The sequence below is a fragment of the Colletotrichum orchidophilum genome (genome assembly GCF_001831195.1).
Source record: "Colletotrichum orchidophilum strain IMI 309357 chromosome Unknown Scaffold_195.1, whole genome shotgun sequence".
NCBI lineage: Eukaryota > Fungi > Ascomycota > Sordariomycetes > Glomerellales > Glomerellaceae > Colletotrichum > Colletotrichum orchidophilum.
Window position 1 is genome coordinate 42537 of NW_019173151.1, and position 22224 is coordinate 64760.

General features: G+C 55.0%; 9 protein-coding genes across 9 annotated transcripts; 6 read left to right on the forward strand and 3 right to left on the reverse strand.

Moving 5' to 3' along the window:
- Window positions 1–409: 409 nt before the first annotated feature.
- On the forward strand, window positions 410–1357 carry CORC01_13491 (HMG box protein; the record flags this gene model as incomplete). The annotated part of the gene is made up of 1 exon (XM_022625108.1): window positions 410–1357. The coding sequence occupies one exon, from the start codon at window positions 410–412 to the stop codon at window positions 1355–1357; it is 948 nt and encodes a 315-aa protein (XP_022468387.1).
- A 328-nt stretch (window positions 1358–1685) lies between these two features.
- On the reverse strand, window positions 1686–3336 carry CORC01_13492 (uncharacterized protein; the record flags this gene model as incomplete). The annotated part of the gene is made up of 3 exons (XM_022625109.1): window positions 1686–1759; window positions 1818–2169; window positions 2224–3336. The coding sequence occupies 3 exons, from the start codon at window positions 3334–3336 to the stop codon at window positions 1686–1688; spliced, it is 1539 nt and encodes a 512-aa protein (XP_022468388.1).
- Window positions 3337–4189: 853 nt separating this feature from the next.
- On the reverse strand, window positions 4190–5909 carry CORC01_13493 (saccharopine dehydrogenase; the record flags this gene model as incomplete). Its single annotated transcript, XM_022625110.1, has 5 exons — window positions 4190–4347; window positions 4402–4967; window positions 5048–5393; window positions 5647–5790; window positions 5855–5909. 5 exons carry the CDS (start codon window positions 5907–5909, stop codon window positions 4190–4192), a joined length of 1269 nt encoding a protein of 422 aa, XP_022468389.1.
- An 803-nt stretch (window positions 5910–6712) lies between these two features.
- CORC01_13494 (60S ribosomal protein L43) lies at window positions 6713–7601 on the forward strand (the record flags this gene model as incomplete). Its single annotated transcript, XM_022625111.1, has 3 exons — window positions 6713–6730; window positions 7281–7477; window positions 7538–7601. 3 exons carry the CDS (start codon window positions 6713–6715, stop codon window positions 7599–7601), a joined length of 279 nt encoding a protein of 92 aa, XP_022468390.1.
- Window positions 7602–9811: 2210 nt separating this feature from the next.
- On the reverse strand, window positions 9812–10192 carry CORC01_13495 (uncharacterized protein; the record flags this gene model as incomplete). The annotated part of the gene is made up of 1 exon (XM_022625112.1): window positions 9812–10192. One exon carries the CDS (start codon window positions 10190–10192, stop codon window positions 9812–9814), a length of 381 nt encoding a protein of 126 aa, XP_022468391.1.
- Window positions 10193–11028: 836 nt separating this feature from the next.
- On the forward strand, window positions 11029–13154 carry CORC01_13496 (PHD-finger domain-containing protein; the record flags this gene model as incomplete). Its single annotated transcript, XM_022625113.1, has 2 exons — window positions 11029–11350; window positions 11434–13154. The coding sequence occupies 2 exons, from the start codon at window positions 11029–11031 to the stop codon at window positions 13152–13154; spliced, it is 2043 nt and encodes a 680-aa protein (XP_022468392.1).
- A 1022-nt stretch (window positions 13155–14176) lies between these two features.
- Window positions 14177–15407, forward strand: CORC01_13497 (NUDIX domain-containing protein; the record flags this gene model as incomplete). The annotated part of the gene is made up of 3 exons (XM_022625114.1): window positions 14177–14225; window positions 14286–15016; window positions 15117–15407. 3 exons carry the CDS (start codon window positions 14177–14179, stop codon window positions 15405–15407), a joined length of 1071 nt encoding a protein of 356 aa, XP_022468393.1.
- A 1406-nt stretch (window positions 15408–16813) lies between these two features.
- On the forward strand, window positions 16814–19177 carry CORC01_13498 (uncharacterized protein; the record flags this gene model as incomplete). The annotated part of the gene is made up of 6 exons (XM_022625115.1): window positions 16814–16952; window positions 17013–17362; window positions 17462–17638; window positions 17700–17751; window positions 17802–18806; window positions 18858–19177. The coding sequence occupies 6 exons, from the start codon at window positions 16814–16816 to the stop codon at window positions 19175–19177; spliced, it is 2043 nt and encodes a 680-aa protein (XP_022468394.1).
- Window positions 19178–20595: 1418 nt separating this feature from the next.
- CORC01_13499 (peroxin 26) lies at window positions 20596–22059 on the forward strand (the record flags this gene model as incomplete). The annotated part of the gene is made up of 2 exons (XM_022625116.1): window positions 20596–21098; window positions 21156–22059. The coding sequence occupies 2 exons, from the start codon at window positions 20596–20598 to the stop codon at window positions 22057–22059; spliced, it is 1407 nt and encodes a 468-aa protein (XP_022468395.1).
- Between the last annotated feature and the right edge of the window lie 165 nt (window positions 22060–22224).

A 22224-nucleotide genomic window follows, 5' to 3' on the forward strand; every position in this document is an offset into this window, starting at 1 on the left:
TCCCAGCTGGCGCGGTCCTGGGGTGTTTGCTGCGTGTTGATTCCTGGCGACAATCGCCCATTCTCTCGCGCTGCCCCCGGCCCAGGGCATCTTCACCCAATTTCACTCTGCAATCGTCAGATCCGCGTCGCAATCAAGCCTCAACTCATCTCCTTCGTCCGTTTGGCGTGCCCTGTACTACCCTCATCACCTTTGACCTTTGCAGATACGTAATAATGGCTCCGCAATCCGGTACGTTTGTAACTCCCTTGGAAATCAATGAACCTGCCGTCCTCGCAGAGCTCCGCTTGACATCCGCCGCGAACCCCATCCCGTCGCAACTCATCCCCCCTACCTTGCCCGGGGAAAAAAAAGCCAATTCTCTCCCCTCTTCACATTCGATACGAACAAACTCCGGACAACCCGCACAATGCCTCCCAAAAAGATCATTCGAGCTAACCCCCCTGCGATCGACCTCTCAGCGATCCCGCCTTCCCTACCTCCCTCCGTCGAAGAGGCCTATCGGAGAAAATGTATCCAGCTCAAGCAGCGCACCGGCGAGGTCGAGGAGGAAAACGACGCGACCCGCGTTCGCCTCGCCCGGATTCGACGACAGATTGAGAAGTTGCGGATGGAAAGAGCTTTCCTGCTCGAACAGTTGGCCAAGAGAACGAGCGCCAACGTGGAGGATTCAGACGGCAGCCCGAGCCCGCCCCCGACTGTAGTCCCTCCGCCAAGCCCACCTCGACGACAAAGCAGGATGCTGACACCATCTCAGCCGCAAGAAAAGCCTCTGCGTACGAAACGCGGTCACCGAAAGCCCTCGGTCCTCGCCGAGATCGACTCCGCCGCCAAGGCCAATTCCAGGCCGCTCAGCCAGACCGCCGCCACCGTCTCGCCCAGCTCCGAGACCTTCTCCCACACCCAGGGCGGCGACGCGACCCAGGGCACCGACACCCAGGCGTCGGCGCGCACCAACGGCGTCGTGAAGCCCCCCAAGCGTCCCGGGAACGCCTTCGAGCTGTACTGCGCCGACACGCGACCGGCTCTCGAGGAGAAGAACAAGGACGACGCCGATGCCAACATTGAAGAAGAGCTCGCCCGCGGCTGGAAGGATCTCCCCGAGGGCGAAAAGGAGGAGTTTCAGACCCGCTCCGAGGAGGAGATGGCCAAGTACCAAAAGGAAAAGGACGCATTCGCGGCCAAGAGCAAGGCTGCCGAGTCCAAGGACGAAGACGAGGAAGATCGCGACAAGTCACCAGAGCCGGCACCAGCTGCGTCACAAGACGAGGATGTAGAGATGGGCAACTACGATACCGAGGAGCAGGCAGACGACACGCCCGCGGCCGACGACAAGGACGACAAGGCGGATGATTGATACGACGCAGCACATCCTCCGTGCGACAGGTTTTGGCGTTGGGGAGGGACTGTGCGGGTAGAAAATTCCTTGTTTATTTGTACAATTCGAGACAGCATTATCGACTCCTGTAAATGGAGTTATTGCAGCCGCTTGGTTTACACCCTTCCCCCAACTGCGTGATCTGCGCCGTGAAGCTCATTCTCTATAGCGCCACATGATGGTGCTTGTGGGTGTTCTGTGTGCCCTGTTGTGAAGTACCTGCCGGATCGCTGAGATTTCCCGCCTGTGAAGGACCGCTGTGCAAAAGAGAGTCCTGATCCTTATTGTATGCATACCACAAGTGTTGCTAATCTGATGCATACAAATCCACCACAATGTTGATGGCTGCGACGACAATCTCGGCCGCAATGAGTACAATGACTGTGGTGAAGCTATCAGCAAAGGCCGCACAGCATGATCAAGAGAGGGGCCGACCTACCAATCCACTCCAACTTCTCTCCATGCCCGTGACTGAGCTGGTCTTTGAGGACCGCCAGCAAGTCCGCGATGACGTCCAGACGTTCGTTCAGAAGCCCGACACGTTGGTCCATCTCCAGGTAGGTACGGACGGCCTGGTACACCGGTTCCAGCTGCGGCTCGACCCAAAACAGCTCCGGCGTGTCCAGGACCGAGCCGTTGAGATGAATGTTGATGCGGAGGATGAAGAGCTCGCCAATCTGCATGTTGATTTGTGTGCGGCTGAGGGCGATCTTACCCGTCAGCGCGATCTGGGTAGGGATATCTTTGCACGTGTCGACAGTGGAAGCGATCAGTTCCTCAAAAAGCGACGTCTGCCCGGAATGTTAGTCACCGAGCACTCCCCTCGACCGGCAATGGTCTCTTACCTTGACACTCTGTGCTAAGGCATGGGAGATGGCCAGCTTGGTCATGTAGTTCCTCTTGTCCCGCAAGGTGATGAAGTCATTGTAAATACGGGCCTGATACTCCTTTGTATAGTAAAAGTTAAAGTGCTCCGTCTCTACGTCGTCCGGCGACAGCTTCTCCGTCTCAAATTTGGCAAGCTCCTTGAGGAACCTCTGTTCTTGAGCCAGAGTCATGCCCCATATCACAACGACTCCGTAGTCAAAGAGGAAGACCTCAGGGGTGTGGATCTGGGTGTCAAAATCCGGGTTGGTATCGACGAGAGCGTGCTCGTTGTTGGATCCCTCGAACCCGTCGGCGAAACCAGAGTCATGCCGACCTTCGGATTGAAGGTCGATGAGGTTGTCTCGATCAAAGCCGTTGTCTGAGACATCACCCGTCGAGTGCCGCCTCTCGTAGGCCTGGACCGGGTCAGGCTGGGCGCCGACCCTTCGATCGTGCCTGTTCTCGACAGTCTTGCTATAGTCGTACGCCGTGTAGATGCACTCGTCGATGAGCTTGGGATTAGCGCCCCTCGACTTTCCGCGGCCCTTGAGGAAACGCATGAGCCCTTCCATCTGGTACTTATTCGCCGTACAGTACGCCGTCACTCTGGGTAGCCGGTCGCGGTCCGCCTTGCCCAGGCGCGCGGCATCTCTACGCGCCGTGGGATCCTTGATTCGGGTGTACTGCGAATACACGTCCCTCCCGCTCTCCTCGTCGGGGCTCTCTTCGTTGAGCTCGGGGTTGGGCAGCAGCTTCAACTTCTGCGCATTCTTCGTGCTTCGCTGGGGGCCAATCTTGGGCACCATCTGCGGCGGTAGGCTCGGCACGGCTCCATGGCTGTTTCTCCTGCGCAGCTTGTTGTTGATAGAGGATAAGGCCGAGCTCTGTCCGGGACTCGTCGCCAGACTGTTGCCGTGGCCTGTTTTGGACCTTTGGAAATTGGGCTCGGGCTCGATCGTCTTGGATACGGGATTCGGGTTGAATGTGACGGTTCGCGACGACTTTGGGCGATGTTCTGTCGTCGGCAGCAGTGGCGTGTTCTCGGTAGCCGAGGCCGAGGCGGTTGTGGTTGTTGTTGTTGTCTGATCCATCCTCGAAAAAGCTTGCTTCTTCTCTCTTCTCTCTCACACACACAACTCAGGGGGTATCACAGATATGAAAAGAAGGAAAGGGAAAAATATTATAAAATGGTGTGACTGGGATAGCGGAAGAGGATGTAGCCGGTCCGTGTGTTATCGCATGTCGCAACTGAGGATACTGTTGGTGGTTCTCGTTTACGACTGGATTCCGGAGACTGGTCACTGCTGCTTGTGGACTTGGAAATGACTGACAGTGCTTGCTGGGTCCGGCCAATGCTGGATTTGCACCATGACTGATGACGTCCTAAGTTTTCACGAATTGGGGAGCCTCCTGGGCCTGGCCGCCTGGTTCGAGGTGGTGTGGGCTCCTTAATTCTGCGGGGAAAGCTGCTTTCGGGGCGCTAATTACCCGGCCACTGCCAAACCTATGGACTGCTGCCCACTCGGCTAGGTCGGTCCAGCACGCCGGGCCGGCGACACTCCACTGTGGGAACCTCTGGGATGCATCTCAGATGCCAACTGTAAGCATCGCGCTGCAAGTGCCGTCAATTGGATCTGGATGCGAACCCAAACCCCTGGCCTATTTGCATACCTGCCTACCTACCTTGGATAGGTTGTAAGCTCCCCTGGCTAACTTCGAGGTTGCATCCTACGTTGTCAGCATGTTTGGCGGGCAGGGCTTGTGGGCAACGCTCGTCACCCCCATCAACCCGTTCGTTCAAATGAGTGTCTCTTTATTTTCCGGTAATTACAGCAATCGTTTGAACAATCCGTTTACATTGAAGCCAAAATCCTCCTTGGGACCCTCGCTGGACAGCAATACTTTTTTGGGGGAACATAACCAAACTCGGCTTCTCCCGCGTCGTCAGTGCTCCAGAATCTTCTCCTCAAAGTTGAAGCCAACTCCCTGCAGCCGGTCAATGAACGGCTGTCCCAAGCACGACGGAGTAAAGACACCGCCGGGTAGGTCGACGTCTTCCTCCAACAGCGTCGATGCAGCTTGGGCCAACAGAACAGCCGTCACTGTTTGTGTCCAGTCAGCATTCCGTCATCCTCGACCAATAGAACCAAACTCACAGTAGTACATGCTGCCGTCGTACCAAGCACGACAGTAAGCCTTGGGATACTCTGTCTTGGACTCATTATCCGGGCTGGCAATGCCGCGATACTCAATTTTGTCCTTCTTTGACAACTCCCTGTCCGGGCCCTGGCCAGGTTCGTAAACGAATCTTCTCACCAACATCCGGAACGGCGCAGCAATCGCGAGCAGCAAGCCGAAGAAGGCGAGACCCCAGTGGATGGCTATACCCTGGAGGTAACTCCTCGCTCTCATATATTCGTGGAACGAAAAGCCTGGCCCGTAGAATTGTTTCTCGCGCGAAGGCACCGATGCCAAGAGACCCCAGGTTCTTTGGACGATGGGCGTGTCCGTCATCCCAGCGATGGAGGTGGTCATTAGTCCTAGGTTAGGGACGTTTCGCAATCCCACCAGCTTGGTCAGCAGGGACGTCTGCGACTGAACCTTGTTCTGGTTTGGTACAGGCGAGAGAGCATATGGTTTGTGCTGCTCTCTGACTTGCTGGATCGTGAATGACTCAAACAAGTTGAGGGCCGTCGCCAGGGTACCGCCAGACGGAGCCGAACTAACATGATTTTCGGCGTTAGAGCAACGGTCTGTCAAAGTTTCGACCGTCCAATGGACGGGCGACATGGAAGAACCTACTCCAGTTTGTGGATGGAAACCGTCACGGCGCCCGTTTTGGCCGAGAGCTTCTCGCGGATCTGCTTTGCCAGTGACCAGGTGACGAGGTCTGGCGGCGCCGATTCGATTCCAATCTGGGGAAACATCATGGCTCCTGTCCCCTGTGCCGCGCCCTCGTATTTGCCAATCATCGTGCCGGTCCAGGGGGTCTCGCCGGTCACATCGAGGTAATGGGTGCCATTTTCGGCGCATGCTCGAAAGGCATGCTCGCCGTACTTTGCATAGGGGCCGACAGTGGTAATGATAATGAACGTCTTTTTGGCGAGCGCCTCAAGGTCCGCGTGGTTGAGGCTGCAGACTTCGATTTCTGTTCAAAGTGGTTAGCACTCATTGCCTTGGTGACTTGTTTGGCCGGGCCTGCAGGAAGGATCCAACCCCTCCCTCGAGAACCCGTCACCACTCCCCTCCATGCATGCTCTCTCTCAGCTCGCCGTCTCGAGTGCGTGGCAAACTCGTCTGTTGCCAAACAATCGAGAATGGAAGACGCCGAGACAGCCACTTGGCCGGTGAATATCAGACACTCGTCTGATCTCGGTATAACCTAAAGTACCTCCACTCACCGGGCTGCAACCTGTCGGGACTCAGCTTCTTGCACTCAGCAATGAGGCCTTGGAGCTTGGTCTCCGATCGACCTGCAACCGCCCATTTCAAATTGGTCGGCAGATGTGTTGTAATGTGCTCTGCTACGAACGTCCCGGTGTAGCCTTTGAAGATGTTAGCGGTTGGAAGTTGTGTTACATCATCACGGCCTCCTCGACTTATACACACCAGTAGCACCGAAGACGACCAAGTCGTACTGGCGGCCGTGCTGCTTCAAAGGCATCTCTGACGCTTGCAAAATAGTATCTTCTTACAATGAGTCTGAGTTTGGTGGGAGAGAAGGGAAGAAACGCAGTTGCAAGAAAAAAAAAAGTAAAGGTGCGAGAGTCTCAGACATCAACGTTTGCACTCATAAGTCATGCGTAGGCCGGCCATCTTCACACATTCTAGCACGCCACGAAAAGCGGCACCAATGTCCGGCCCCTTTCACAGATGCACGATGATCCCTCGCAAGTGTGCCCGTTTCGCTGTCCATTGGTGACACATTCAACGCTGCGGCCGTCTAGACCGCAAACTTTGTGATGTAGCAAACGGCGATATCAACTATTCAAGGCATCTGGTCCGCGCTGCCTCGGCGGTCTAGCGTCTTCGTGACAACCACCCGGGCGCTGTGCTTTCCACTTACGGCTAAGAAGGGCCGAGCGGACAGCTGTGACGCCGATCTCCCGGTCTCCTCCCCGGCGTTTGAAGAGGCACTCCAGTGCAACCTCTCGAACAATGCGCCAAGCTGTGGTAGGTAAGCCACGGCCACACATCAGGTGAGAGATCACGTGGGGAGGTGGGTGCAATTTTTTTGTGAGAACCTACAAGTTGCGTCAGGGCAGGTGGAACCCCACGCCGGAGTTCTGCCGCATGCTCTGCTCGTCAACATGGTCCGTGCTTGCTTTCCAGCGCACAAACGGAGTCGGCAAGCCCTGACAAAATTCAACACCATCCTCTAGAAATTTCAACCGCCGTGGAGGAACTAGCAACACCACTCGTCGCACTTCAAGTCAACGAACCCGTTCCCCCCCAAAATTCGACAAAATGGCCAAGCGCACGAAGGTTCGTAATGCTCTACTACCCCATCCAGGACGAACGACCTCATCGACTTCCTCGTCAATGCTTGGACTTCCCTACCCCGCGTCGACAGCGGCTCACGAGTTGCCTCATTGGCGACAGTGGCATATATCATGCGTGGGCTTGGGCTTGTGGATTGGGTAGGGAAGAAAAAGCAGGCCGCCTACGCAGCAATACCGAGCACAAAGCGAGACGACGACGCGAGAGAGAGAGACGAGACGAGACGAGCGAATTTCCATTGACGTCAACTTTCACGATACCTCACAACGTAGGGAAGGCTGGTACCGTCGCCACACGATTCTAAAGCCATCGGACTACGGGCTCGATTGCAGAGGGGTGAATTCAGCCCTCGCTACTCATCACGCCAAAACAACTTATGGAATCTCCAATGGATATCGGACATCTACCTCTCTCTCTCTCTCATCTAGGCTCGAAGCTCGGGGCTACTTGCTACAAGGCGGCTTTGACGTGGTTGTCGATGGGCCAGGAACTATGGACATCACAAGTGAGACACAGATTTCTAACAACCTCACAGAAGGTCGGAGTGACCGGAAAGTACGGTACCCGTTACGGTGCCTCCCTGCGTAAGCAGGTCAAGAAGATGGAAATCTCCCAGCACGCCAAGTACACCTGCACCTTCTGCGGCAAGCCTACCGTCAAGCGCCACTCCACCGGCATCTGGAACTGCAGAGGCTGCAACAAGACCGTTGCTGGCGGTGCCTACACTGTCGCGTATGTTGACATTCGATGAGATCTGAGGCCAAGATGAACGGTGCTAACAAAACCGCACAGCACCCCCGCCGCTGCTGCCATGCGCTCCACTCTCCGTCGTCTGAGAGAGATTGCTGAGGTTTAAGGGACGGATTACGACTGGTGGATGGTTTCTGCTTTGCATTTCGGGCGGTGTTGGGAAAATCGGATATCGTGCCTACATCCTGACGATGGCCATAACGGAACGGGTCTTCGGTCAGCTGCCAGAGGGACCACTTGGTCAGCAATGAAAAGAACTTGACGTACAACAAACGTCCCCTCCCGATCGCTCCCTACTGAGATCCGCCCACCGACATGCTCAGGCAAGTCGCATTGTGAAGTGGTGAAGAGCGTTTCGAGACATGGCAGGCATGTGGAGTTAGTTGCCATGGATAGAGTCATCGACCCCGTTATTCAGCCGCGTGGTTGAAGCGTCGAAGCGGGCCACCCGACACAAAAGATTTGCACCAGTGGTCATGAAGATTCCTACACAAGGCTACGTGACCGTGATAGAGATTTGATAATAGCACCGCAAAGGTGCACGTCGAGGCCGAGTCATCTCCAGCGCAAGAGGAATGACCCGCCGGGGTGCCTACGTCAAGGCGGGTGTTCCACAAGGTTCTCACGAATCCCACCTGTCATCTCGACGCCCCGAGGCAATCGAAACCTCTATTTTGGTTTCTCAAAGCAGAGCGGACAGGTGCGCGGCAGTGGGATGCCGCGTTGATTCATAACTTGAGTCATCCAGGTGTTCTAGACTTACAAGGCGCGAATGCAGCTAGGGTGAGGCGGCGGGCCAATGAGGGGGCCCGGGCTGTCGCGGTGAAGACGAGCAAACCAAAGAAGCACGTCGGCGGTTTTTATTCCCATGCAAGTCGGTGAGCTGTGCTTCTGACCTCGACCCTGTTTCTGATACCGCTACACGTATGTTGGCAGAGACAGGTAGACGAACGCCCGCCAGCCGACGATCCCAAAGGACCTAGTACAAGTAAGCGCACCTTGGGAGCCTAGAGGATTACGGGCCGTGATCCTGTGCTCGCGGAAATGCCGCCGTAAACGAGAGCAGGTTCACATGGGTATAAAAGGCTATGCACATCCGCAGCAAATTGGACGGCTCCTTTCCCTGCCCTCCCGTGTCTCCCCTTTTGCAATTAATGTGGGAAACAAAGTTGCAGCCGGGACGAGCGGCCGTCAACGGCATCAGTGATCAAAGGTCGCTCGGGCACACCAAGCAAGCACCAAGGAAGAGACGGACTCTGGCTTGGGGTCGCAACCTGACGCAGGCCAGGCCATCGAACCAATCTCGTCAGCCTCCGAGAAACGAGGGGCGTGAAGGTCTCACGTGTACCTTGCTTTACGGACACAGCGCCGTAGCTTAGTTACCCCAATTGCCCATTTGCCTGCCATGCCCACTACCACCGCTGGCCCCCCCACCCGATTCCCGTCACCCGTGATGGGTGCATACCATTTTTGGAAGCGGAGATAGCACCCATTGTCGACCTGACCCATTCCAGCGCCGAATACTCACGCCCTGCGCCCCAGCTTTACCTCTTCAGCTATCATCATTCTTCCGCCCTCCAACGCTTCCCGCCGTTGCACGTTCTCAATCCTCCTTCTCCCGCGGTTCTTTCTCGCCTCCTATCACTCGGGCTGACGTTGCCCTCTTTGCGCGCCAACCCGGACCACGACCTCCTTGTCTTTCCTTGCCTTACCTCAACTCACTTCAAGATTACTTTGAGCTACGAACTACCAATGTACACCTGACAGGAAAGCCTGACGTAGACGCCTCACACCTCGCCCTCCATCAAAGGCGTCTCAAGTTCTCAACGCTACACGCCACCTGTCGAACCGACCTAAGACTTTCCATGATCCATCACACTTTGCTTAGCAGGATCGAGGTACCTGACCAAAGTCAGCAAACAACGTCGCACGAGCCAATTAGCCCGTTGATTGTTTGACTCGCCGCCCACCTACCACCTTCCCCCTTCCCACCCTCTCCCCCGGACACAGTTCGTACACTCTCAGTCACTCGGTCATTCTGTCGCTTTGTCACTCAGTACCTACCTGATCGGAGGCTGGCCAATAGACGGCAGAAAGAGGAGTAGCGAATCGTGAGGAGAAGACCGGCAAACGCAAACTCGAAGCAACCTAACGCAACCACGCAAGCTCCCAGCCGTTGTCTGGGTTCTGCCGCGAAAGCGAGGTACGTACCATTTCATTTCCCTTCATTTTCAAACCAAAGGTATCCGTACCTACGTCCCCAGATGGACGAGGTTGCCGAGGACCATCAGCAGCGGCAGTAACAACAGCATCTCTTTATGGGCTGTCCCATTTCCCGAGGACCTTGGTGGCCTTCTCGGCGTGGGGAGTCCGCGAGGTGAAATGCTCCTCCGGCTGGTGTTGATGCTCCTGCATCGATCCATGGAGAGTATGTGTGTGCTCTTGCAGCGGCCCTAGTGGGCTAGTCCGGTCCGTCTCAGTGCGTCGACCTGCCTCCAGCTTGTGTCCAGATGCGCGTTCGTGTCCGCGGGTGTGAGTGTGTGAGAGAGAGAGGGAGAGTGTGTGTGTGTGTGTGCCAGGCACTGCTGCCATTGCTGGTGGAGGCATGGGATGCAGGTGTTGGACGTCCATGAGGTCCCTGTCCAGCCCAGTGGGCCACCGACTGCGAGGTGCAAGGAGCGTGGCGCACCGCTGCATCAGCCGGCCGTTGATTGGCCCCAGTTGAGACCAGCGGCAGGCGTGCGCTAAGCTCGCAAAAAACCGCCTTGGGGTCCTGGCCTCTCCAAACCTTTTCTCTTACAATTCCAGTTCCCTCTCAGCACTGAGCAGCGCCCAGCACCTCCAGCACCTCCAGCACCTCCAGCACGTCTAGCACGTCTAGCACCTCTCCGAATCCCATCCCGTCCACCATTGGGCACCTCACCACGAACACACCTCGGCTGGGCACTCACAAGAAAGGCGACCCTCTACTCCCTCTCGCTCCTCTTGCTTGTCCCGCCTCACCAAGAGCACAGCCTGCAGAATTTTGAAGCCCTCTTCTCACCACCCCGGCCACTTTATTTTATTGTATATTTTTACGTCTTTTTGTGCTGCTTTAGTTTCCCTGCCTAGCGCAGCGGCGAAACATACCCCGAACCGACTGACAGTCCATCTGCCGCCAGAAACGAAGAACATACCTGCCGAACTTGCCTACCAATCTAGGCCACCTTCCACTTTCCCCTCCACCCCCCTTCCCAGTCTTCAGCAACCTGCCCAGTTGGTCGTGCGTTTGCGCACTCGACTGATAGCAACAACCCATCTGTCGCCTCAGCACTCTCCCACAGGTACCACTACAGAACGACTCGGCACCTTTATTTTACCACCCACGACCGACAACAAGGCAACAAAGCCATTAGCAAATTCGAACAATCACGGCTACAACAACAAGATCCAAGTGAATCTCCCCTGCATTATCAAAGCCATTTGTTGGCCCTGCTCAAAGACGCTTTTTATGAATTCATCAAACTTCAAGCGTTACTACCACAGTTGCCACAATGACTGAACCGGATCAGTGCATCATATGCCTGGAGTCGCTGCAGCACCCCTCGTTGCAACAGCAGCAAGACTCTGCTGCAAATGGAGCGGGCCCAGCAGCACCAAACGCAACAGCGACCACAACAACACAGCCTGTCTACCGTGCTATCGACTCAGACCTCGAAATCCTTGAAGGACCAGACACAAACTACATTGCTACTCTTGTTGGTTGCAATCACGTTGTCCACGATCAGTGCATCAGAAGTTGGGCCAAGAACTCCAACACCTGTCCCATTTGCCGTACGCCCTTCAATGAGGTCAGCCTCTCATCTGAGCTCAACGGTACGTATCGAGACATCCCGCTCCATGACAGACACTCGAATCAGGAGCAACAAGAAAACTAATGCCAGAGAAAATATTCATAGGCCCTCCCATCGATTCGTATGCCGTCCAAGACAAGAAGCAAGAGCAGGAGTTTGATATTCACAGATGGCTGCAAGAAAACCCCGAGGGCGAGGGCGAGGAGCCGAGTCCCGCCTGCCCCATTTGCGAGTCCTCGGATCATGAAGAGGTGCTGCTCCTCTGCGATGGTTGCAACGCGGCCTACCACACACATTGCATCGGTCTATCCGGCGTCCCCCAGACCGAGTCGTGGTACTGCTTTGAGTGCGACGAGAACAACAATTCCAGCCGGTCCAGCCCTAGTGAGGCTTCGGAAATCGAGGTCACCCAGTCACGGCCTTTGAACCTGGCTGCACGCTCGGCCAACCGACGAAATGTCACCGCTCAAAGAGGCCTGTTGCGAACCCAGTTACAAGCAAGAAACGCCCGACGCGAGGCGAGATCCCTCGAGTGGCAAGGTGCCTGGGACCGTATTGCGAGCCGCATTTACGATGCTACTGACATCGACCTCGACAACCACGAAGACGAAGACTTATTTCAGGGCTTTCGCCGTGCCCAGGCCCAGAGAGGACACTTCCGCGATATCCAAGAGCACCAAGACTGGGAGCAGCGCATGAGCATCGCCAGTCGCCTTGGCGCCAGAGATATTTTTGCGAGAAACATTCGCCCAACCGTTGGTCATCGCCTCGACGGTGGCCCATTCGAACCCATCATGCAACCCCCTCCGCCAGCTCCCGAGACAAGAGAAGAACAGCAGGCTTGGGGCGCACTTGAGAGGGCTCGCGAAGCCGACACGAACCCTTCCAACACCCGCAAGCGAAAGTCGAGATCCACCACGGCTTCGCCTCAGGAACCCGCTCAGGAACCCGAGCGCAAGCTGAAGCGACCTCGTACCCGCCGATTGCCTTTACAGGGAGAAGGCTCCGGATCTGCCTCTGCCTCAGCTTCAGTCTCGGGATCTGGATCTGGCTCCGGTTCAAGCGCCGTCCCTGCCACTGCGTCCGCCCTCGCTCCCGCACCTACGATAACTTCGTCGCCCGCGCCGACGAGTGTGCTGGCATCGAGACCTCAGACGAACGGTGCTACTCAGCGCGTCCAGTCTCCCATCAATACGGAAGGCCCATCTTTCCTGTCGTCGCTGCTCAAGGAGGTGGAGATGAGCGCGCCTCCCGACGACGAAAGTGTGCGGAATTATTTCGGCACCCACTCTGGCGTTGACCCCTCGTCACCAGTCACATCCCCCTCACCATCATCACGAAACTCACCACGGGCGCTTTCCCTCACACCGCCACCCCACCCCCGGCCTAGCTCACCTACGCTGTCTCTGAGCTCCTATGTAGAACCGCGATTCCCCAAGGCCAACTACTCGCCGACTCGAAACGCTGGGGACAGTAGCGACTCCGACAGTCGATCGAACGGCGCCGAAATTCGCCAGCCTCGTCCACAGCGGCCAAACCGGCAGCGGCCGACCTTTGCTCGGTCTCAGGATTCGTCGCCTACGCGACCTGCCATCCCCTTCGAGACCAAGGAGAGAATCAGTGGCATCGTCCGCGCTGCTCTCAAGCCCCATTGGCGCGCAAAGGAGCTCACATCTGAGCAGTACGCAAACATCAACCGGGATGTCTCTCGAAAGTTGTACGAGGGCCTTCGCGATCCGCAGACCTTGGACGATGATGCCAAGAAGACGTGCGAAAAGATCGCCACCAAAGAGGTGGCCCGTGCGATTGAGGAACTGAAGGCTTGATCGGCAGCATGAACGAACGGTATGGGCATTAGGCGTTATTGGTGTTTGGCAGCGAACCAAGCGGTCTAATACCCCAACACTCCATCTGAAGGAGGCTTCTTTTGAAAATTTTCGACTTGGAATTCCCCGTGTCTCTGGGATAGGGAGGATGCGAGACACACATGTATCTTAGACGGTCTCGATGTAGTAGCTGGAATCGCTCGGATCTCATGCAGACTCTGTCATGGGCGAGGCCAAATTCGAGCTGGAAGGGCTTTCTGTACTGTAGCAAGTAGATAAGACGATGACACGACCAATGGCCATTTACGACTCTGCACGAGAAGCTTTTGGCGCGGATGAAAATTTCCATGTGACCTGATCTCTGCAGCTGCACAATCAGCAATGTCAAGTGTCATGGGGAGCAATAAAATTCATGTGCGCGAGTGTGGAGGCGCGTCGCTGCCAGGCGCATGTTCACTCGCAATTCTCCTGACGCCGCATCAGGAGCCGCCGGTTCAAAACCAGCGGCCAAGGGAGCTGGTGTGTTTGCAGTAACTATCTAACAGTATAACCCAGTAAGAAAATTGCAGGTGCTGCTAGCGAAAAAAGACTGCTTTTTTACTCTGGGCACCGGAATAAATGATCAGGACGTTCTGGAGGCGGAACAGGTCTTGACGATAAGGAAATGGTGCCGTGGAGAGGAAAAAAGAAGAAAGAGGGAAAAGACGCACGGCAGGCGCTGGGTTGATAAAGGCTCTGCGCAGTCCCCAGCCCCGCTACCATGCTTACGTGATTGAACCCGCGCCTTCCCAGCAGGCGCGGTATTGACCCGGACGTCTGTCAAGGTCAGGTCGCCCTTGCTTTCTTACGTAAGGATTTCTGCTGCACCGTGCACAGTGTTGGTAGTCTCGTCTTAGGTAAGCGCCGCCTGGGAAATTCGGTACGTACCTCTGCTGAGCTTCACGGCAAAAAAGTTCGATTCCCATCTAGAGATTCTCGACTGAGGTGTCATGGAGTAGACCGCGTACACCCATCCATTCACGATGACAGCTTCCAGCAGAGGCGCATTCGCCGCTCTTGGGCGCATAAATTGTAGGACACCCATTTCCTAGCTCACGCCACTGAGATAATTGACTGATTGGGTCCGGACAGTCACCCCCAGTGTCTGCCGACAATGCGCGAGGGTCCAGATTAGAGCTCCAGCTCACTCGAGAGCGTACTCGGGTGCCGCCGCCGCCGTCACGACGGCGACCACGACAGCCGTTCCCCCCCCTCCTTCGCCGGAAGTCAGCATCCCTACCGAGCCCGAGGCGGCGGCGGGCGTGACGATTCCCCAATCCCACATCCGAGCCGGTGTCATCCTCACGCGGGCGCCGCTCCTGACGCGGCCCTTGACGGACTTTGAGCAGGCCTACTTCTTCTACCAGAAGCGCCTCAACGAGCGGCTGACGATGCCCTTTATCACGTCGGTTTATTTCAAGCCCGACACGCCATCGCTCATCGACTGGAACATGAAGGTCAAGGACCGTCAGGGCACCGTGGCCAAGGAGCTGGGCGTGTACAACGGGAAGGCGTCCACGGCATGGGACGATGAGCTGGCTGTCGGGGACGGGCTGAGCAGGCAGGACAAGGCGGTCGAGCTGCTGTTGAAGGACGCTGTGATGCGCGTGAGTGACGACGCGGAGATTATTCCCGAGGAGGACCGCGCGCCGCCTGAGGCCCTCCAGCCGAGGGTCTCTGAGGCGGATGCGAGCAAGGACCAGACGAGGTTGGATCGCGCCATGGACCGGACGCTGTACCTTGTCGTCAAGAAGACTGTCGGCAAGAAGGATGTTTGGGAGTTCCCTGCGGCGGGATTGTCTACGGAGGAGAACCTGCACGAGGTGAGTTATATCGTCCCTGGAGGGGCGCTATTGTCCCTGGCCACACACGCCCCTTCTCATCCTCTGCTATTGCGACATACTGACAGCGAACGTTTCGCAGGCCGCGCAAAGGGTCCTCGATGACACGGCGGGCGTCAACATGAATACTTGGATGGTCGGCCGCGGCCCAGTAGCCGCGCACGTCGCCAAGGTCCAGGTCAGGCGCGGCAAGCTCTACGCCAAGGGCCACAAGACCTTCTTCCTCAAGGGCCGCATTATGGCGGGCCAGGCAGACCTGGCGGACAACAAGTTTGGGTACAAGGAGTTCAAGTGGCTGACCAAGGAGGAGCTCGGCAAAGTGCTGGCGCCGGAATACTTCCACAGTGTGCGGAACATGATGGTGGACAGGTAGACTGACTGGCAAACGCCATTGTTTTTATGCCATTAGAACTTTTCTGGTGAAGAGGGGGACGGCACAAGGATGTGTAACGCTGTTGTATCATAGATAAACTTGTACAATCAAATCTTTTACTGGATGATGTATTTGTCGGTCAGGGGTTGACAGTCTTGTGTTCTGCCTTTTGACTTTGGGCTTGACTGGATCGTGAGCTGGTTATACTTAGTGACGTAGTCCTATTCGTCCTAGTAGAGATGCAGTGTTTCCAAATTGGTTGCCTCGGGAGTATTCAAACAGGACAACCGTTGCCAAGCTGGGTACGGTTCCATAACGTCGTCCTCGGTCACTATAGCTTGGTGTTCAGTCCGCGGTCTCATTGGGAGTTTCTACCTCCAGGGTCGTGTTGCAATAAAGCCATCCTGACCGTAGTGCTGTTGATAGGCGAAAAAGCACAGGATTCCATGCTTCATATCACAATATAGATCCTGGTGCGTCCTGGTAACTATTCACGCCACGCAATGTCAGATGACATTTTCTGCAATTGTGTGGCCACGAATAGCGATCTCTCATCAAGGTACCTGCCTCGAGGCAAGGTGCCTTCCCTAACCAGAGGTAGCCGCACGGCAACATGTCTCCCAAAGCTACCTGACCTTCTACCCACCGGCGCCTTCCTTCCCTCATGGCCTAAGCCCCACTCATCCCTTTCCATCCCAAGGTGTCCCGACATGCCCTTTTATGTATAAACTCCTTCCTTTTCTTCAACAATCCGTGACGCAGTGGAATCACTAGGCGCTTCTGCGAGTAATTCTCTGAACGTTCCGTCTCACGGGTGCGTGGGTTCGATTCCCACCGCCGTTAGAAAAACCTCTGCATCGTTACACCTGAGGCTGGTAAGAGTCTCCAGAGGTTTTCATAGATTCCGCTGTCCGCGAGGATAAGAATTGAACTTTTGCAGTTTTTTCTGAATGATGATTTCATTTTGGTTTCCTTGATTTGACTTTGATAATATGCATTTGTACTGGCCACGAGGGTTTTCCTATTCATCGACATCTCGCTCTGAGTAATGGACCCTATCATTCTCCATCTTCAAGACCGACTTTGAATACGTTAAAGAGTATTCTGTGAGACGACGTACCCGATAAAATCAACGTACTTTCCTCATTTGCTTTCACTATAGAAAATTCCTTCCTAATCCTCTTCTTCAGGTTCACTGTTCCCAACTTACCTTCTGTCAACCCATCCACTTGGCTTTTACCTTCCCTTCCTTCTCAACCACCGACTACCGAACAACTGGAAACCAGAAGACTTTCGACAGCCTTTCGACGCCCAGCATTGAAGTCTCGTCGGAAAACTTCTGGCGGCAGCTGCCTCGGATTCTGCTATCCATCGCGAGATCTGATTTCGTTGCCATCGACCTCGAGATGACCGGCATTACGGACAAGAGCTCGGAAGAGAGACACGAAAACGCATCAAAGGAACAGTTGTATGAATCGGCCAAGAAAATTGCATCCAAGTTTAGCGTCTTTGACCTGGGCATCACCTGTATCCAACGCCAGCCAGGTTAGTGCCTCCATCCCCCCCCCAAGAAAACACTAGATTCTTCTTCTAACAAAATCCCAGATGGCTCGTACAAGACCGAGTCCTACAGTTTCATCGTCAGCCCATACTTGCACACTGAAACGCGAGCTGATGAAAAATTCGTCAACGACTTGGACAGGAGCCTTTCTGTTTCGTATGGCACTCTGAAGTTCCTGCGGAAGGAAGGCATCCTGTTAGAGAAGATTTACGACGACTGCGTACCACACCTCAGCCGCAAAGATGCCCGCCTGGCAAACGAACGTATGACGCGGCGAAAAGAGCCGTGGGATGCCAGGGGCCATGACTATGACGAGTACGACGAAGGCCTGTATCCGTTCTGCATTTACGTCCATGACACGATTGTAAAGTGGCAGCACACCTATCCGTGGGAGGTATGTGTTATTCATCGTGTTTTTCGTTTTACCAACAAGACGCCTTCTCTCATTTTCTTCTACACCCCGAATACCTCTGCTAATTGCCAGGTTGAATAGCGAGCGGCAGGGATCAAGATTCTCCTACCAAACTCCGGAAGCAAGAAGCGTATGAGTGTCTACAAACAAATTGTTCGTAAACAGGCTCAGGAGCTTGTTCCACACATGGGTTGCCGTCTTTGGAACCATGGAACGACAGTGATCATCTCTGAATTGGAAGATGAAAGAGAAGCTAGGGTTCGTGTATCACCAGCACGGACAATGAATGACAACACGATCAATAGCTGACACCGCCAAGAGGCGCGAATCTCTGCGGGACACGCTCAAGGCATCTCTGAGCAAGTACACAGGTATGCTGCCCTCGACGCGTGATGTTCCACCAATCGCTGACTATTGTAAGGAATTCGACTGGTCATTGAAGCACTGGCTGGGGGCGATTTTGCAGACCTGATTGATCCCAGCCTTATCGTCGATGCCATGTCTGGCTGGCCTGGTGAAGCACGAGACTTTTGCCGTGAAGTGCATGAATTCTTGCATCTTCTGTCACCAGAGCAATCAGAAGGAACCCCAGAAGATGAAGTCGAAGACCACTATTGCGAATGGTGTCTTTCATACCACGAACGTGGCACAGACTGCCCTGGGTCCTCTTTTAGACAGGACCCCGAAATCGCATCGCAGACGAACTTGGCCGCCAAAGACGAGTGTCTCTGTGCGCGGAAGCAAAAACCATCCAGACACCGAGCTAGGGATACCGAGATGACGCCTTTGGTGTATGATATTCATTGCGAACGTTGCTACCCAGATCTTGGCAGCGGTCTGCCCCGGGCCGAAGATCGTTCACATGCCGCGGGTATCCGAGGAACCAACTCAGGTAGCCACGACACTGAATCTAGAAACAGCTGGCGTTCCTCAACCAGCTCAGAGGGAGTGGTCAATGGAGGAAACGAAGAGAGCGACTGTAGTACCTGGGACACTGGAGCTGAGGCAACTGGCTGGGACGAGTCGACTGCCTGGTACAATTTGTGTCAAAATCTTGAAGACCTGTCCACGGAAACGCTCGACGATAGCGTAGCAGACGCTCTCGAGAAGCTGGAAACTCGGCTACAAACGCGCCGGCCTGTCATTGTCGGACACAACCAATTCATGGATCTTCTGTTCCTTTATAACACCTTTATCGACGACCTGCCTGATACTTGGGAGGACTTTTCGGCAAAGATACACGAATTGTTTCCAAGCATCTTGGACACGAAGTTGTTGGCCATCGAGGATGAGGCCATCGAGGGCGAAGACCCTTTGAAAGATCTATACAACAGGTTCGACCGCGATAGAACACGGCCAAGCGTCTTCTGGGAAGCAGCCTATGGCTATGGACGCCATGGAACAGCCCATCAGGCTGGCTTCGACAGTGAGTTTTCCGAACCAGCAGAGTCGCGAATGACTCGACTAACGATATTAGGTTATATGACGGCGGTTGTCTTTCTACGAATCGCCCATAAACTCGCCCGCGAGGAAATGGCCAGCCTCGAGGGCCAAGTCACTACCCACAAGAGCAAAGTGAAGAGATTGTACGACAGGGAGTGGCTGTCAGCGATTGGATATGATTCACGTCTTCTGGGGTATCCGCGAGACTTCAACAGTGGCAAACGGAGAGAGACAAACACTCGGGAAGTGCACGTGGGTCCAATGCTATGGGATATGCCGACATTCGACAACATTCGCAACTGGATTCGGATCGCCCCCCGGAAGACGGTCTATCTTGGTCGGACCAGCTGGTGAGATGAGCTGGCGACAGAAGGTGGTCGCAATTGGATGACAAAGTCTGCGGAACGCGTCAACGCGAAAGCACGCTCTGGGCTATTGGTGGGAGTCTCATTAAGAGGAAGACGCGTTTGTGCGTATGACGATGGTTTTGCAATGTCGTCGAGGACGGATGACCCTTGGTGGCTTTCTGGAGACGCCCCGCAAAACTGTGTTTCGATAGATGAGCCTACCTGGCTGAAAGCACAATAAAAAAGCACGTCGGCATTCAACAAAGCCTTTGATATGTCGTCACATGGTTCCTTTCCTAAATTGTGAGTGAGATGGTTCGGGCTGCAGAACCCATCTATGAATAAAAATCCACGTGAGATGGGAACAACAATGGCACTTTGAAGCCAGATGTGCGAGGTGGACGGACGTTCACTCTATCGCTAATATAATAGCAAAGACACCGATAGAAGCGTCAGGGGCTGTGAGCGATGACATTCTCCTCGGGTGCCGAGTGGTTTTGCCTCCCGGGAGATGCCTCGGAACAATCTGGGGAAGCGCAGGGGGGGCCAGAAAAGTCTAAGTCCTCAACGCGTTCGCGCAAACTTGCAATTGACAGCTGAGAGGGGTAAGTACGTAAATCAGCAAGAAATCATAATAGACCAGCTAAGTAAAGCAGTAATTCAAAGGGAGTTGAGCACAAACGAACATTTTAAATGACAGGCCGCAGCGAGCATGAGACGATCGTCTCTAAATGGTTGGTTATTTCCGGGAGGTGAGATGAAAGCTCGGCCGGTCGTCGAGGGCAACCCCTGTTTCTCGTACCCAGGCACTGCGTCCTCCCTGATCAGGAAACTCCACCCAATGAGAAAGTTGAGGAGGCCGGACGCCGGGGGAGGCCGCGCCCGTGGAGGCTAAAGGAGTACTTCACATGCGAGTTGTCCAGAGACAATGTCACTGGTAGTCGCTTATCGCTCCCCTCTCGTTCTGGCGGTCAGCTGGCCAGCCCTGGCAGCAGGATACAACGTAGAAGCTGGGGGGAAACCCACTAAGAAACAAACCGAGGCTAAACTTGCGCCATGGCCGAAAAGTGTAACCGTGCCGGTGCGTGCCTGTCCCGGGCAGCCGCGGTGCGGTAATCGGATTGTTTGTCTGTCAGCAGACTCCAACTCCATTCTCCAGCAACCCAGCACCATCACTACCGCACACACCACAACGCCCAGGAACCCGAATCTAACCACATCCACATGTCGCGGCTCTCGTCACAACCCACAGGTGGCATTTGAGCAGGAACGCGTATGATGGCCGCCATTCTCCGCACGCCGGATACATAACAATAGTCCCTGTTATTTTTTTCCCCCTCATTTCCCTCCGCCTGGGGCTCTTCAATGCCGACAAATTGACGCCTGCCGCCGCTGCTGTTGCTCCCACTCTAAATGCCCGCCAACATGTCGTCCCTCAATGGCTCCAACTCGGCGACCTTGAGTCCCACGGTCGCCTCTTCCGAAACCACCGCTACATTCCCACCACATGTGCTCGCGAGCTCCATCTCGTCTCTATCTTCATCGACCTCATTGCGCCGCACTTCACAAATCTCAAAGACGTACCGCCAGGCCTCGACTCTCTTCCTCACGCGTCGTCTCCCCGAGGCACTGTCGACCATCTTGCCATTGATCACCCCGCCGTCGGGACAGTCTGAAAACGGTGCAGGCGAACCAGCGCCCGTCGCCAGGGCATCACGATCCACGAGGATCAAGGTCTGGAGTTTGTACCTGACGACGCTGAATGCTATCGTCGAACTGGAGCCGGACGAAGGAAAGGATGCGTTTGGGAGTCAGGAGTGGAGGTCACTGTGCACCAAAGTCAGGGAAGGAGAGGTCTGGGAAGAGGTCGTACGCAACGGATATCACGGCGTCGAGAGCGACGTCGATTCGGACGTCGTCATTAACCTGTAAGATGCCCTCTGTGCCGCTGTTTTCCATGCAAGCACACACTTATAACAACGCAGCGCCACCCTTTTACTAGCCCACGCGCGTACACAAGAACTGAACCAAAGGAAGCTCGAGAGCTATCTCGCAGCAGCCACCTCGCCAAATCTGGACCTCTCCAAGAGATTATCCGGCTCGCCGTCGCCGTCACCACGGCTGAACCGACATAGGTCTCCAGCGAAGGCTACAAGTGGAGCGGACACACCGAGAGATCTGAATGCGAGGGTCAAGATCCTCGAGTTGTACACGCTCCACGTACTTATTCGCAATAATGAATGGGATTATGCCCGGGAGTTTATCAGCGTGAGCTCAGTATTAGACGACGAGCGTCGTGAAGCGTTCTTGCAAGCTCTGGAGAGCCTGCAGGAGGAACAGCAAGAAGCTGAGAGGCGAGAGACGCAAGAGCGACGTGAGCAGGAGGAGCAGCTACGGCGCGATATTGAAGAAGCAAAGAAATTGAGAGCTGAAAATGAAGAGAGGGAACAACGAAGGGTCGAAGAAGAGAGAGCACGGAGAGAAGGCGCCGAAGTTGACTATGGCATTGAGAAGACACCAAGTAAAGCGGGCTCGAGCAAGGCGGGGTCAAGCAAGGGACGTCATGCGAGGGCCGTTTCCAACACATCGGGGTCCAACTCGAATTCGAAAATGCCCGTCTCCCGGGCGAAAGGCAAATCTGCAGCTACGCCGACCTTTGGAACGAGAGCGTCCATGGTAATCTCCCGGATGCGCGAGGTCATAGACCAGCTAGGAGCATCATTCAAGACGAACCCGATGCTGCTGATGCGGCTCGTGGCCTTTATTTTAGGATTGGCCGTCATGTTTGGGCAAAAGAACGTCCGAGAACGGATACAGCGAGTGCTTGGTAATGGTTGGAACAAGGTCAAGGCGACCGCGGGAATGGGAGTCAAGGTTAGCTACATATGATTACGACGGGTACTGGCTAGCTTTGATCTCACTGTACTATAGCCTGTATCGAGTATATTGAGACGTTTTGAAGAAAATGAGCCTGGTAGAGGGTATCGACCATGTAATTGAACAAGTCTTGCGGCGAACACCTAGGCAAGGTGAGTGGATAGGCGTCACGATGCT